Source organism: Ambystoma mexicanum, chromosome 8, assembly GCF_040938575.1.
Source record: "Ambystoma mexicanum isolate Mex_15411 chromosome 8, UKY_AmexF1_1, whole genome shotgun sequence".
Classification (NCBI taxonomy): domain Eukaryota; kingdom Metazoa; phylum Chordata; class Amphibia; order Caudata; family Ambystomatidae; genus Ambystoma; species Ambystoma mexicanum.
Genome location: NC_090929.1, coordinates 480,425,220 through 480,441,943, shown reverse-complemented (window position 1 = coordinate 480,441,943; position 16,724 = coordinate 480,425,220). Strand labels below are relative to the sequence as shown.

Here is a 16,724-nt window from a genome sequence, read left to right as displayed (position 1 = left end):
GATAGGAAAAGGGAGAAAGGGAGAGGAGAGAACGGAGAGTAAGCCGTCAAAAAGAGTGGCGAAGCAAGAGGGGAGAGGGAAGTTCTCGGAGTTTTAAGCCTTCTCAAACCACGTCTCTGTGTCTGTGCTCCGTTCTCTGACAGCAGATCGCGGGGTGCTTAGGCTTTCCCAGTGGCCTGTCGGCTCATTCTCTGACTCAAGTTCCTTCTCAGGCTCCAACTCGTTCATTCTGTTTCTTGCAGCTACTTTGCTACACCAGTGGAGATAACAGTCTTCCGGTGGATACAATCTTTGCCCAGTGCCTGACCTAGCCTGAGCTTGTTAGTGGGATACTAGAAACGAAATTGGTTGTAGAGGTGCACACTTGGTTGATTAGAATAAAGTAAGAGAATAATGTCAATATGTATAATGTTACTTCGTAGTGCTCCCTGTTGGGATCTATGCTACTAGACCCAAGCTATAAAGAGAAAGGGATGGTATCGCAAAGAGCAACTCGCGATACAAACAGGGGCACAAACAGTAGCAGCCAGATAGCTGCTAAAACACTTCCATTCCAACCCTTAATAATTTTAAATAAGACAATTCAAAAAGGTAAGGTTTCAAAGTAAGGTAAGTATTAATCAAAGCAAATGACCAACAATAAACTATTGTTGGTAATATTTCAGTAATTTCAAAATAGTTTCACAAAACACAAATTTCATATAAAAAAATCTCAGAACAAATGATCGTTCCATAAGCTTTTCGAAAACACATCAGGGTTACAAATTCAATTGTTGACAAACAGTTTCGTTTAAAAATATGCACTGATATCTAGACAGAGAAGTGCTATTGTTGTTGTGTCTTCTGTCCTATACTACGCGTTTCGGATTCACTTTAACCCTTCTTCAGGTAATGATATCAGATAATTGTTTCTGTAAAATTAATAGGAGGTAATTATTATAATATCAAGTTGCTACGTTTCTTAAAAGAACAAGAAAAAGAAACAAGACTAGGGGCTGTGATAACCAATCACTTAACTAACCTGTACTTAAGGTCAAAGATCTGGGTCAATATTCGCAAAAAGTTCACTCTGTGGACTTCCTGAACCTATAAATGAAAGAAAATTACAACTTACTATCAAGCTAAAGGTAGGTGTTAATAGTGAGTCCAATAGTGATCTGGAATGGGACCAGAGGCGCAATGAAGCGCCGGGTCCCACTCTCAGATCGCTAGGCTGAAAAACTTTCATTGCTCACCTCTCAGGGTAGTCGGTGCTAGGTATGGAGATCGTAGGGTACTTCAACTGTTCCAAAGCCCCATCTTGAGAAAAACTGCAAGCGGCTGGAGCGGAGTATAGTGTGACTTCCTTGGTTGAATGAAGTGTTACCCTTCCACGTCGTTAATTTCAAATTCCCATAGAAAACAAGATGGATAAGGCCACAAGACAAGCTTTAAATGTACGTGCGTGGAGCTTCGCGTTGGTAACTGGTGCCATATACAACGCGGCGGTAAAACCGCTGTAGAACTCTGTTAGAGAGGGGGATACAATCGCACCCCCGTGTTAGTCTACATGAACTAGAATCCCACCCTATCTCACGGGTTTGTATTAGTCACCGGAGCGAGAGAATTACCTGCTTCAATGAGTATGAGCCTCGCACCCCATTTGCCTAACCGGAGTACAACGAGCTTCCTGTTTCTCCTACAGTTTCAGCGGAGCTAGCGGTGACGTGTATGGGTAAATAGACTGCAGATTGCATCGAAGGGAAACAGCAATTAACCTTAGTCTTCCGGCTCGGCTTAGAGTTCAAGCATCAAGTTTCGGCCTCAGCTTCTGAACAATTTCCATCAGTGAGAGGTCGTCAGATACACGGTTTGGTCTCTCATTCACTCTGCTGGGTCACATTAAGGCAACCAATAGTTCAGAAGGGCATTCATGCAGGCAGGCAGCCAATCAGGCTCACAGTGCACTCAGGCCATTCTTCTCCTTCCAGACACTCACAACAAGGAAAACGGTTTGGGACAAGCACTCTGCCATTCAGCACTCCACACTGCAGTTCATACCATTGTGTCACACACTAGAAACTAGACACCCATAACATGAAATGCATATTGGTCACACACTCCATTCACAAAGGTCCCATCCAAAGGGTGTACCCACAACATGCAGTCACTGGGAAGGCTCCAGCCAGTCTGGCCTGGACATCCCCACAACAGCCAGTGGGGGGAAGGGACAGAGTCGGGGCTTCTCAGGACTTTGGGAAAACAAGAGGCCACAGGGGCCATCTTGTCTCCCATCTAGAATGAACTGATTCCAATGGCAGGGCCTGGGTATCCCAAAATGGAGGTTACTCGGAGCAAAAATACTGGACTAGCCTACCCTCTGATGCCCATTGCCCTGCTTGTACTGTTGGTTTAGCTGATTTGATACTTACCCTAGCTCACGCGGTTGATTACCCATTTTAGCTAATGTTAGTCTAACGGATCCTGTTCATTACTTTTACCTGTGTTTGTTATTGAACTAGTTCTGCTCGGTTATTGCCCCAGCCGGCACTATTTGCTTAGTCACTCACAGCTAACACCCTGTATTATTGTTCATTGCTCCCTGCCTTTATATGCACCTTTGGATCAGACCACTATGATACCTACCCTGTCGGCATGTTGATTCCCTCACCTTCCCTAATGTTGGACTAGCCTACCATCTGGTGTTCATTTCTGCTCATTTCCTGCACGTTCAGTTGGATCAGCCTAGTTGATATTTACCTTGGTCTGTACGATGGATCACCCTTTTTAGCTGACGTTAAACCAGCCGATCCTGCTCATTGTTTTTACTTGTGCTGTCACTGGACTAGTTTACCACGGTTATTGCCCTAGCCTGTACTATCTGCCAAGGTACTCATAGCTGACATTTCTCTATCCAGGCCAATGCCAAATTATGCTACTCTGCCTATATTACCACAATTGAGATCCTTATCTTAACATGCTCACTACAGCGCAGAACCTTTGTGCCTTTAGCATATTACTTATACTTAACATACTAGAGTGCCTAGCTCAACTCTCCCTCCTTGACGCACAAAACCCACTAAGTCTGACCAAAATGTCGACAGGCTCTCCTACCACTGGACAAGCCAGTTATTCCACTTTGAACCCATTCCTAAGCAGTCCCTGTACTCTAAGCTCTAGGAACTGCACACTCTGCTCCAGATTATCTAAACTCTGCGAACCTCTTACCAGATCGATGCCTACGGCTAATAAGAGAACCAACCCTTCAACCACCCAGAAGCCCATTCGTTTTAACCCCACTATCATTAAACCTTGCCTCCACGCTGCTAATAAACCCTACAATGCCTACAAACCGAAATGTACCTCCAACTATCACCTCCACTGGGGCCACAGCCACGACTACTACCAACCCACTCAAAGGAGCGCTAATAAATTCTAGATCACTGGTTTCTCATGCTACAGACATATCTGACCTAATACTAGCAGATAACATGGATTTCCTCGCCATCACGGAGACTTGGCTTCATGAAGCAGCAGGACCCATGCTATCATTAGCAGTTCCAGATGGCTACATAATACTGGGACAAGACAGAGACCAAGCTCAAGGTGGAGGCAATGCCATTATTTCTAAATTCAGCCTCTATATGAGACTCTGTCCCTCCCAGATCTTCAAATCCTGTGAAACCCTCACAATCAAACTCCCATTAGTCAAGTCTCTGACCCTTACGATTCACCTAATTTATATACCTCCTGGCCCAATCAGCTCTTTTGAGGAGGACATTTATACCTTACTCTCCAATAACCTCAAAACCACCTCTTAGTTACTACTTTTAGGTGATTTCAACTTGGGTTTCAACGACCCACTAGACAAACATGCCACTGCCAATATTCTGTCTGAACTTGGCCTATCCCAAAACATTATAGAACCCACTCATAACAAAGGGAGAATTCTCGACTGGGTGGTGGACTACAACTGCATTGCCAATATTGCCTCCATTTCCTCGCAACTTTGGACGGACCATTTCCTCCTGTCCTTTGCACTTTCAACTACCGGACAACTCCCACCAGCCACACTTATTGCCCCACCTTATTTAACAAGAAACAAAAAGGGTATCACAGTGGATAAGGTGATCCCTGCCATCCTCCCCACCCTTAACTCGCTTGCTGATAACCTAGATCCAGAAACACTTGTTAACGAGTACAATAAAATTATTTTAACATGACTTGACACTATTGCCCCTATGAAACTCAGACCTAGCAAGGCCAAATCGCACTTGAACAAAAGGTTCACCCCTCAGTTAAGGGACCTACGACAACTAAAGAGGAGTTGTGAAACTTCTTGGAGACTACTCCCTTTGGATGCTAACAAAACCAAACTAATCGAAATTGCATCCCATTACAAAAAGCAAGTTTACCTGGCCAAAAGTAATTCCTACAACAAATGGATTTCCAACGCCAACTCCAGTATGAAGGAATTGTTCACCATTCTCAAGGAACTAGAGTCTCCCATCCCTACCCCTGACACTTGCACTAAAGATAAAACTTGGTGCTCAGATATACAACAAGCACTCTCTAACAAAGTAACCACACTCCAAAATAAAATAGCCCTAAAAAAAAGCATCTCTCAGGTCACCACCTCTCCCAAACAATACTACTCCTGACCTCCCCGTTAAGGACACCTCATCTAACCCCCCCTGCCCATTTCAATTTCACTAAAACATCTATCCTTGAGATAGAAAGTTATTCTTACACTCAAGCCCTCCAACTGCCAGGGCGACCTCTGCCCAGCTCATAAAGGATGCTGCAAGGGACCTTGCCCCCTTTATATCCAAACTATCAAGGCCTCATTTGCTTCTGGCACTCTCACCACCAACCTTGAACAATCCTGGGTGCTCCCATTGTTAAAAAAGCAAACACTTGATCCACTCATACCCACCAACTACCGTCCCATCACGACAGTACCCTTTCTGTTAAAAATACTCGACAAGGTTGCCTAGCTCCAAATCCAACATTACCTGGAACTCAACAGACTCTTAGGAGCCCGACAATCAGGCTTCCGCCCCCAATACAGAACCGAGACCGCCCTCATCGACTTGAAGACACAAGTTGATGAGTTAAGAGACAAAGGGAAAAACAGCCCTCCTCCTACTGCTTGACCTGTCGGCTGCATTTGACCTTGTGGACCACAAGGTCTTATGCAGCCACCTAGACTCAGCCGCCCACTTTTCTGAAGAGGCTATAGTCTGGATCAAGTCTTTCTTGAGTGACAGGACCATGAAGGTCTTCTCCCCCACAGCAGCAGCAGACCCCATCCCTATCACTTGCGGGGTTCCCCAGGGCTCCTGCGTCTTCCCCCAGATTATACAACATATTCACCAAGCCACCTTTCGACGATCTGGACCATCTTGGTATCACCTACACTAATTATGCAGATGATACTCCGATTCTCCTCCCACTTTCTGGGGATTACGCAAGAGATTTGGCTTCGGTGAATGGAGTGCACCTCATCATTCAGGCATGAATGGCTACTCATGGTCTCTGCCTGAATGATGACAAAACTGAGCTCAGTATCCTGGGGACCCCCCACCAACCTAAAGAAACTAGGCCAAGACTACTCATCCTTCATAATCGATGGCAACCTTATCAAGGTGGCTAAAGATGTAAAAATCCTTGGTATTTACCTGGATTCCTCTCTTTCGTCACCAAACAACTGAACTCCATGGCCTCGGCCACTGTCTACACTTGTAAGCTTATCAGAACTGGCAAACCTTTTCTCTCAGAGGACAATTGCATCATACTACTCAGAGCCCTCTCTAGACTATTGTAATGTCCTCTACATTGGCGCCAACAAATCGATTATTCAGAAGATACAAATCCTCCAAAACAATGCCCTTAGAGCGGCACTTGGCGTGAGTAGAAGATCACATATATCTGCGATCAGGCGCCAAAATAACTGGCTCTCCACTCTTAATAAAATTAATTTAAAAACTGCATCACTTACCCGCAAAGCACTTAACAAGGCTGTCCCTAGCTATCTCAAGGATAGATTCCGTAGGAGAACATCCACTAGACCCACAAGACTAACCAACATCAACTGCCTCACCATCCCGAGATTTAAGTCCTCCAAGGTGAGCGGCTGTAGTTTTCCCATCAAAGCTGCCCAACTATGGAACTCTGCCACACCCCATTAGAGAAGACCAACCCTATCTGAACTTTAGACTTAGCTACATTATTTGGCTCAAGTCCACTGATCTCTAAGACTCGCTCGTATATTACTCATACTTTGTACTGTACCTGTATATGTACCTTTCCTTATTTACTCTGTAACTTGTGAACCTAAGCTTTGCATATCCTTTAACTGCTGCGCCCTGTACACTTGGGTCTGGTGCGCATTATAAATGATTAAACAAAACAAACAAACCTGTCAAATTTAGCATGGAGCTGCCACCAGCCCATAGCTTGCTCTGTGGGCCACACGCAGGTGCCCAAAAACATACACTAGGGGTACAGGGTTGTACCCCTACACATGCGTGCCATAAGGGTATCCCAAGGGTCTGTTCACCAAACCAAAAAGAAGAGCTGCACTGCCAGGAGTCCCACATGGACTCCTCTGCAGAAAATAAAACAGAACACACATGATAAAAGGACTACAGGCAGGTACATGGAGGCACTGTCCCTTCAATGCATTTCTAGCATCGCAGTCCGCCCCAGGGTCGGGATCCAAAAGTGATGGCCCACCCCTGGCCACCTGTTTAGAGAATCCCCTGGGAATGGAAGGGAAAAACCCTCTGGTTTTTCACACATGATCGGAATTCATTCTCTAGAGTGTTGTAACTGAAGTTACCTATTGTGCCTCCACTTTGGTTGGCCACTGGTACCTGGAGACATCAGATTAATATCCTTTTTTTGTCACCAGCAGGGAGAAATTAAATATCTAAAGATCCTTTGTCCTGCCTATTTTGACATTCAGAGAAGCAGTTTAAGACGGTCTGTTAGACCTTCGTCTATGAAATGTTGCTTCCGCTTTACATTTGTTTAGGTCCTCCTCATTTGGACACTCACCTTGGATTATTTCTGAATGGCTAGTTTTGATCATTGTACCATGGGTGATATGAAATTCCTATTTTAATCATTGATACGTTATATTTACTATTGTTTCCACAAAGTAAATTACTTCAATGTAATTTACTTTGTGGATATTACTTCGACAATACTTTGAATTTTATATGTAATTGTGGGGTAAGGTGTAAAAGGGGTGTAGGGAAGGTTTCGGGGTGAGGATGGTACTGAAGGTGAAGGGGGAATGGGGGTATCTCCCCAAGAACAAAATTCGAAGCATATTTTCGAAGTAATAGCAACTAAGTACATTACATTGAAGTAATTTAATTCATTGAAATGGCATGGAACCATTTACTATAGCCCATGTGTTTCTTTTAGAACTAATAGTTTAAATTTAAGCATGAATGAAAGAGTAACTACAGTTCTTGGTATTCTGAGACTGCCTTTGTTCCCCTCCCCCTCCTGCTACAGATGTAGTCAGTGAAGAAAGTCGGCAGGCAATGGTTCAACAAGTGGAAGCGCTGGTAGGTGAGGCGGGCTTGAACTGCCTGATAAACAACGCGGGCATAAACACCGTAGCCACCCTGGAGGAGGTCACTGCAGAGAACATGCTAAAGATCTACGAAACCAACACAGTGGCGCAACTCCTGGTCACCAAGGTAAGGGGAGGCTCTTTCAGGCTTTGTCAGCAATTGACCTTTTAAATTCAGTGGCAGTTGGGAGCCTGGTTCCGTGTGTGGCTTTCTTGCAAAGATTGGCAGAAGTGTGAGATGAGATGGATACATGGTGCACAGCTGGTGGGCCTCTTCTTCTTTTTTTTTTATAGCTGGAAACTAACTGCTGTGATGCTCTGGTATTGATTACTAAGGCGCAGAGTCTTTGTAGTCCAGACAAAATAAAATGTTCTAAAACTGGTTTTGATGCCGGAAGGTAAGAAGAGAATCTTTACACTGATGAGCCTTGAACATGAAACACTGCAACTGAAAAATGGTGACATGGCTATTGGTTATGGTTTACACTACCAGACCGTTCTAAATCTTAAGACCAAGTGACTGAGCATAGAGCTGGGGTGGGTTGCATTATTGTTCAACGTACTAGGGCTGAATTTTTTTTTAAAATATATTCTTTTTTATCATCTGCAATTTTATTTTGAATTTGTTTTGTGGGGAGGAGTGGAAGCGTCACCATTTGTTCATTGCTTTGCTTCCTGTTGCGGCATTGCGGCTCTTGGTGTACTCTTGTACTGCTTGGCTGTTCTGGGATTTGGCCAAGAAACCAGGCCAGTGGGGAGTCTGCCTCCAAACCTTAAGACTAATTGATGGCCTTCCCCAGAGCAGAGATGATACCCGCGGGAGGACCTTTTGAAGGAGTGAAGTAGAGAGTCTGTATTGGGTAGGGAGCATACTCTGTGCTCAAATTAGAGTATGGGCTCATGTTAGGCTACAATAGCTGCCTTTTAGAATAGATCTGGTCACTGAGTAACTACAGGATGTTCTGCCATTTGCTGTATAGGCACCTCATGAATACCCAATAAATAAAATATTAAATGGCAACAAGAAACTTACCTCATTTGGTCATTCAGGGGACATGTTTTTACCAGGTGTTGGTCTTAAAGGTGGACAGGGTGTGGGCGTTTGGGCCAGTGACTCCAGTCAAGCTTATTTGTTGAGTGCTGCAAAATGCCATTTGGCCGAAGAGTAGGATTATTTTTGTGGTCTATTTCATGCAAGATCAGGGAGCCAATGAAGAGGGGTTCACTTTTCCATTACAACAAATAAAATCTGGGTATTTGCATTGGCTTTCTTGGAACCATCCAGCACTTGAGGAGTTGTTCCTACTTTCATCCCCACACTGTGCCCATGGGCAATGCCAGACAGTCTGTGTACATCATGCAAGCTGCTTGAAACTCCCTGCATGCCGTTACGGTCAAGATTTTATTTAAAAAAATAAAATGTCTGGTTTGCCTCTGTCCACATTATCTCGGGTATTACAGCTGAATTTGAAAGCATGTCCTGGGAGGTTATGTGATCTTACCGACCACAATTACAGAGTGGTAAATTTCATCACGGACAAAACATTGAAACACAGAATTTTTTTATTTGAGGGTCCCCCCCAAACCCTCCATTTTATTTAACCTTTTAATGCCACCCATCCTGATCTATATGAACCCCTTACCCCACTACCCTTCATTTATTTAATGTTTGCACTGTTTCGGTGTTATTGTCTGCTCTGAAATTTACCACTCTGTTTTGCTTGCAACAAAATGACTGGATACCGTGCTGGGATATCCTACATGGCAGTTCCAGATCTCAGCTGTGTTTTTCAAACTTAGCAGTAAGGTGACCCCATTTTCCTTTTGTAGCCCAATTTTGGTAGTGTTGATTACACTGCCTTGGTTTTCAATGTTACTGGTTTTTTTTTGTTGTCATATGCGATGTTGGCTTAACCTACCAGGCGACACAGTAATCCTTTATTTTTAATTTTTTTATTTTATTGCATAGGCATTGCTCCCCCTTTTGAGGAGGGCAGCTCAGCGGACTGAAGGTATGGGCTGGCATCGGGCATCAATAATCAACATGTCTTCCATCTCTGCCTCCATGCAACTGGTTCAAGAGAAAGAAATGTTCCTCATGGTGTACCCCTATCGCATAGCCAAGGTGATTATCTGACCGAACATAGGGGCCTGATGCACACAAATTACCTCCAAGGGCCTCATTACGGATCTGGTGGTAACCCTGCCGGTTCTACTGGCAGGTTGCCGCCTGGCCCATAGAAATGCACTGGCACCTGACTTCCTGGTGCCACCGGCTTATTGTTAGTCCGGGGCTGGGAAATTTGTTAATCCCCATTCCCATAAAGTACCATAGGACTCTATGGGAGTGGGGACACCAAAGCACCGGCACCGCTGCTAAGAGTGCAGTGCTTCCGTGAAGGGTTTGCCTACCATGATCGCTGCGGCCGGCACGCTCAGACCTGTCGGGCATAGTGGCTCTGGCAGGTAAACACCTAGTTTCCCGGTCCAGAAACAAGGGTGCCGTTGAGCTTACCAATAGCCTTGTTTCTGGACCGGCCACAATGTAATGAGGCCCCAAGTCTTGTATTTTGCCACTCATATTTGATGCATGATTTTTTTGTGTATTTCATCTGCACTTTATTTGTCCAGCTGTCATTGTATATTCTGAGGCATGGATTGTATATTCTTGTGCACATTAACCGCATACTTTGCTCTGCGTGGTGATGGCTAGTCCGTGATCTGGCTAGCGTCACAATGAAAAAGCATACATAGACTATCTGTAATGCATACAATGGGTGAACTGAGCCAATCCATTAGGGATTGTGATCCAATCTGTAAATCTGTATTTCAACCATTGTTCGGTCTTTGTATACCCAATATATGACAAATACTTTGCGTTGAATTGTGCTTTTGAGTGGGCAAGAGGCTTTAGGCAAACCGTTTAGATTATTCCAGCCATTTCCTGTTCTGCTACGCCACAGGGTAGTTCACATCGTAAATTGTTGTGCTGTCGATTGATCCCGATTTACCAAATGTGGGTGAGACTATTCTAGTAAGACCTTTTCCCTTCTCCTTATACGCCTTCAGCCGCATCTCTGTCATTCCTCTGAAGCAGAAAGGTGGCCGGGTCTTGCAACACAACCTGCCTCCGCTGAATTTATTTCTTTTTGAGTAATTTTAAAGCACTTTCATGCATGGGTGTCTGGGAACCAAAAGAGGCCCTGGAAATAATCTTCAAAGTAACCCCATATTACACATTTGCAGCAAGCCCACACCTTTTCCTATGAGGAAATGTGAAACAACCTCACAGAAGAGGCCCAGGCTGCAGAGGCCCACCAGGAAATGTCAAGAGTTCTTTATAGGCCAGTCCAGCCCCGAGCATTTACATGGTAAGGTTACTGAGGTCCTCCTAGATTTTGAACATACTAACGTGAGAGTATTTACAACGATTTGTAACAGTCGCAACTAGAAGTAAAACATGGAAACTGTTTCCACTGTGGTGCATTTTGAGTGTCCTACAACGGTCAACCCTGTCTAACATTACCATAGTTAATGTAATGCCCCTCACAGTCTGGGCTGATACTGGTCTACAGTGGAGTGCATTTAGCATCGATGAGGACCAAAAAGGTTACCGTATCCGCGCTGGGGGGCCTCGTAATTAAACATTTAAAATCTTCGATAAAAAGGTTGTACAAAGTTTTTTCACTGATAACCAATTGTTACCTACTCCATCTTTGGAGTTTTATCCACTGAAAAAACAAGAAATCGGCAGCACAATCATAGTTAACTTAACGAGGTTACTAGATCCATCGATCCTCAAACTTAACCGTGTCTTTTTTTTAGGAATAAAATACGTTTGTGCAACTTTTTTAATGCAAAACATGAGTAGCTTGAGTTGTCGAATTTCTTGAATTCTAGTTTTCAGCATGTAGTTCAGTAGGGCTGAGAGATTCAAACAATTGAGGTTGTTAGATAATTGACTGACTCAGGATGAATGCATGTGTGTGCTTACAGATGTCAGTCTGGGATGTGCCCGACTCGGTCCCTACTCTGACATCCTTTTCTGAGATGAACATTGCATTTAACCTAGAAGGCTCCAGTCATACTGTGCCACACTCATGCCACCCCTCCACATATGACCACTGGCCTACCATGTCACTGTTCTGGCTAATCCATATTGGCCTTTCAGATGGAAACTGAACATTTAACTGAACCATCCACTCTTTCACAGACCACCTATTTGCTTGCACGCTTTCAGATAAGTGAGGAAGTCTTTCATCTTGACCCATTGCGGTCCAGCTAGACTTTGCATGTGAGCAATTAAAATGTGCAAGCCTTGATGCATGTTTGTATCCTCTAGTGGAGCAACTACGTAAAGACAGTCCAGTGCTGGAAAGTGGCCTTGCCCATAAGCCATTGTGTGTGCAGGGAGAGTAGGTAGAATTCAAGTTGGAGAGCCCTTCTTTGAAGGTTTTAGGGATAGTGGCTTAATGAAGAATTCCTACATTATTTCAAAAGTAATATGGAATGACATGTTGATCAAAACAGTATTGGTGCTAGCATTGACAAAATCACTCCAGTGGAAAAGGTTCCCAGTAATAGATATGTACATATCTCTCAAATTTCTCTTTGCCATCTAGTCCAGTTTTGTTTTCTTTAACTTCTTGGACTTGTAGTTTAACTAAATTTAAAATGGTGAAGGACAAAACTAAAAGTCCTAGAATTCAAAGGAAAAAAAACAGGACTGTGTGGCCCTTTTCATTTACGGCAAGGGGAAATGTAAGCTCTGCCACTAGCATACTGTGATGAATCCGATGGTGTCATCACTCCTTTCCCAGCAGTGACATCGCCCATGTGGCCAGGGGACGGCAGCCACTACCTGATCCTGACCATGGCAGTGGTTATAAGAGGGAGGATCACACTGGGGGAGAAGGCCTCTGGGAGAGCATCATCAGGCAAGACATGGCGTCTCCCTTCTTTTGAGGATACCCCATCCATGCCCAATGCCTTAATGGCATTTTGTCATACCTGCCTTCATCCACCTAGGAAGGGTGCTCAAAACTTTATTTAAAGATCTGTATACAAGCCGTCAAAAACTGACTTGCCCTTAACTCACTGAGAACTTTTACCCAGACCTTCGATGCAAGTCGTCAAGAATGGACTTCCATTCCCATGAATACAAGAATACTGTGACGAGGAAGAAGAACCGAGTAAAGAACCGAGTAATACAGATCAATGGGGACAAAGGGCACAAGCTGTGCTCTAGTTTTTGCAACTGCAGACCTGAAGCTGGGAAAACAGGCAAAGCAGTTGACTGAAGCGCCCTGCTGGTGGGAGAACGCTGCTCCTCCCGGTCCGGAATGGAAGACTGTGGGCTGGAGAGTGTTCCATGGAGCCAGCTGGCTCGAGGACAAGAAGGGAAGCTGACCGTGAGCGAGAACATGCTGCGGGAACGCCACATGCCGACTGAGTGCTTCTGGGCATTTGCAGGTGTTGGATGCATCCTCTGCCTTACCAAATCCCGAAATGACACAGAAGAGCCCAGTAGTAACCGCCATGAAAAAAAGGCAGCGAGAAGGAAACGCTGAACGACCACCACCGGCTTGCCTTGGGAGAAAGGGAATGCACCATCAAGAGCCAGTGAATCCACCCAAGGAAAGCGGGGACACCGGAGCGTATTGGCAGCCATGCCAAACCCGAATAATTGTTAATGATGCACATGAAAGAGCAAGGGAGCATTGCTTTAAAAGGGAGACAAAAGTAAGTCTTTCAAGTTTGTGAGTGTATGCAATACATATATCAAAAATGTGGGATAGTATACCAGGCAGCTACAATACAAGATAAACCAAATGTAAAAGAGTATCCAGGAAGTGTGCGCAGAGCCCACATGAGAAAAGCCCTGGCAGGAGAATATACCAGGCAAATTAAAGGTGCAAGGAAAATACATATATAGGAAAAAACCCTAGCAGGAGCTTATACCAGGCAATTGCAAGCGTGGTTGTGGGGGAAAGGACTGGAAGGGAAGCACACCAGGCAAGGACAAATTGAACAGTGTGTAAAAGATATTACAACAAGAAGTCCTGATAAGAACACAGGAAAAGGCTGTGGAAATCTATTAATGAAGGGAGAAAACCTGGTACACCAGTTATCCTAACAAGATAAAGACTAAGAGCCAAGTTGTTTTGTGTACAAGTTGTGTTGCTGATCAAGGGAATCTCACAGAACTGATATTCTTGAATATAAAACAGAGTGAAGAGAAATCGAGGGGAAGGGAACCACCCTCTGGAACAGGGAACTCTATCCTTCTTGAACATTTATGTTGGAGTTAGATATTTTCCTTTTTGAACATTTATTCACTAATAAAGGCCAAAGACATTTCCCGCTTTCACCTTGGAGTGGATTTTTAGAATGCGAGGGCCAGAATAGTACTTTGAACACAGGACATTTTACTTTGGACATATTGACCGTTGACAGCCCCTTAGTTTTGGGTTTAGGTAGGGAAGCCCCTCTTAGAGCAGGTATAGAGAGGCATTTGCCAAACCAGTTTTATTTTAATGAGTCTTTGACCAAAACCATGACTCGCCTGTGTCCGTGTCTCATTCCTACCTCCTCATAATACTCTTTTGTGAAAAAAAGATGTTGGGTCAATTTAAGTTATTCACAGCATAAAAAATCTGAAACAATTTTCAAAACTAGGACTACTGAAAAGGCAATTCGTGTTTTAGTGTTACTGCTGGAAATAAAAAATGCATATTTTAAAATGATGAATGGCAACAGTGTTTTATCAAACATTACCTCAGAGGAAATCTGCACTGAAACCTCATGGTAGTCTGCTCATATTTCTTTTTACAACACATTTTTATTAAATTGGCAGCGTGACTAAACTGATGAGGCTCCATACATCACTCGGAGCTCGTGTAGCCAGTAATTAAAAAAAATATGTATCCATTGTAAGTGGTCTTGTAAAGCGCCCTTCTTCCACTATTGGTGGCCTCTCTCTGCTTGGCTCTGTAAGGAAAAGGTGGTGGGGGTCATTAATAGGATAGTGGGAGAGGCGGATCCAAACCTGTGGCTTTGATGGTGTAGGTCAGAAGAACCCGGTTCCTGGGTGCCAATCTGCCTTCAGTGGGTCTGCTGAGAAACTTGGGAAAGTTATCCATAGGGAAGAGGCCACAATCGTATGGACTACAGTACTTTGAGTCTGGTGAGCCGCTCATGTGGTGAAATGTGATAGTGCTAAAGAGGGGAGCTTAGTCCTGCCTTGGTTAGTATTGATGTGCAATGGCCAGGTGTGCTTAGTGTAAGGTGGTAGAGATATTAGAGGGGAGTCAGTTAGCCAAGGAAGGGGGAGTAGGCCTTACAAGACAAAACAACTTGCAACCCTGCACTCCCACCAGTGGCCTCTTGCAGACCAGTCTCGTTTCACTAGCTCACATTGCCACTTCCAATATCTCCCCTCTCTCTCCTTCAGTCCCTCTGCCACCCCTTTATCCCCCCTCTCCTTCCTGATTTCCCTTCTCTTCCCCTTCTGCCCTCTTCTCCCCCTCTCACCACTCACCCTCCCTCATGGATACTTTGCATCCCATGTGCAGCAGAACAAGCATCTGCGATCTGACAGAAGAGGGCAAGAGACCATCTGGAAACACCACTCGATTACCACAGGCTACCTGCTAAGGGTTGCGAGCGGCATGAACATTTGGTTTAGGGAAAGGGCTACTTGAAATTTGAGTTCCACAGTCACCCATTTTGGCTTCCTTAGTATGCTGGTTTGTGGCCTGAGAGATGCCTCAAACCTCACTCTAGTATGCTCAGATGCTGTGCTCAGTGGCCTATAGTATAATTATTCAAAATTATGTAGTGGATAAATAGTGACCCGCCCGTACCTTATGTTACTCACTTTGTTTGGAAGAAGGCATAACGTAGTTCTGTGGGGAGAGCATGGGTTTGTATGATGATTTGTGGGTCAGACCAAGAATTTTCAAAGGGTTTTGTAGTCTGCATGGGAGGCATGGGAGGCATAGGAGCCCGTTAAGGACTTCAGAGCGGGTGGTGGGGATTGACTCGTTGGGGCATTGGCGCTTGCACTGGACAATATTGATATTGATTTGACCTTTTCCTCAGTGGTTCGTATTTGTTGGGCCCTTCAGTATTTCATGAAGTTGTACAGTGCCAATACCACACTTTACTAGTGAATGGAGCACAATATGATTAAGGGTTAGTGTTGGTATAGTCTACACAGCCACATATTTCATCATACTTTTATTTTTTAAACACATAATTACTGATCACATAATCATTTTTAGCTATGATCAAGGACAGAAAGTAAGAATAAAAGTGTGAACAGCTATATGGCCAGTATGCCTTGAATTGTGGGTCATGATATCTTGGGTTGAGTGGAAATAAGGTCAAGACTCCACAGACCTCAATCTGCATTGCTTTAAGCACCAGCCTAAGTCTGACCTGATGCCATAGGCCTGGACAGTGGTCAATCTTCAGAAGATCTTTTTTGTCACCCCACCTGTAGGTTTCTAAACAAGAATGCAGAGACTTTGGTCCCATGTCCCACAAAAATGTAAAAACAATAATGTTCAAGGAAACCTGCCAGGGACGATAAGTGGTAACCCAGGCAGATTGGGCAAGATGAGTGAGTCATAAACTCTAAACCATGATATGAATATAATAAGGGGGGGGGGTGCAAGGGAGAAGGAAGGGGAAAACGGGTCAGCAATGCTGAGTAACTGCAGCCAGGTTCTGGGTAGAACAAGGAGAACAAGGGACTGCAGGGTTACAGTTGCAGCCCCAAGTGCGTGGTAGGCCCGGAGGCAGTGCAATGGTGACTGATCAAGAAAGAGCTTGGTACCCAGTGAGACTCGGAGGGTAGCCAAGCAACCAGTTGTATACAGCAGACAGGTAGGTCAGGTGAGTCATTAGGGGAGGGAGAGAGAAAGCAGAGGAGAAGATGAGCTGCTTCCAGGACTTGAGGTGGTCCAGCTCAAGTTTGAGAGGGACAGGGAAGCCATCCCAGAGGGAAGCACCTGCAGAGGAGAGAGATCTACCCTCCACTCTCTGCCTGGAAAAGTATCCAACCCTTAGAGTTTGAGGTAGCTTAGCAAAGGGCTCAAGAAGGAAGGTATTTTGGAAGAGCGTGTTGGATGTAGTGCGGGCCATGGCC

General features: G+C 44.6%; 1 protein-coding gene across 1 annotated transcript in view; it reads left to right on the top strand.

Moving 5' to 3' along the window:
- The window catches only part of LOC138472117 (C-signal-like), a 323,878-nt gene that overhangs the window by 250,318 nt on the left and 56,836 nt on the right, over window positions 1-16,724 (top strand). Inside the window, exons 3-4 of the mRNA XM_069610116.1 lie at window positions 7,510-7,697; window positions 9,540-9,695. Of these exons, the coding sequence (XP_069466217.1) occupies window positions 7,510-7,697; window positions 9,540-9,695 (344 nt within the window). The remainder of the gene's footprint in view (window positions 1-7,509; window positions 7,698-9,539; window positions 9,696-16,724) is intronic.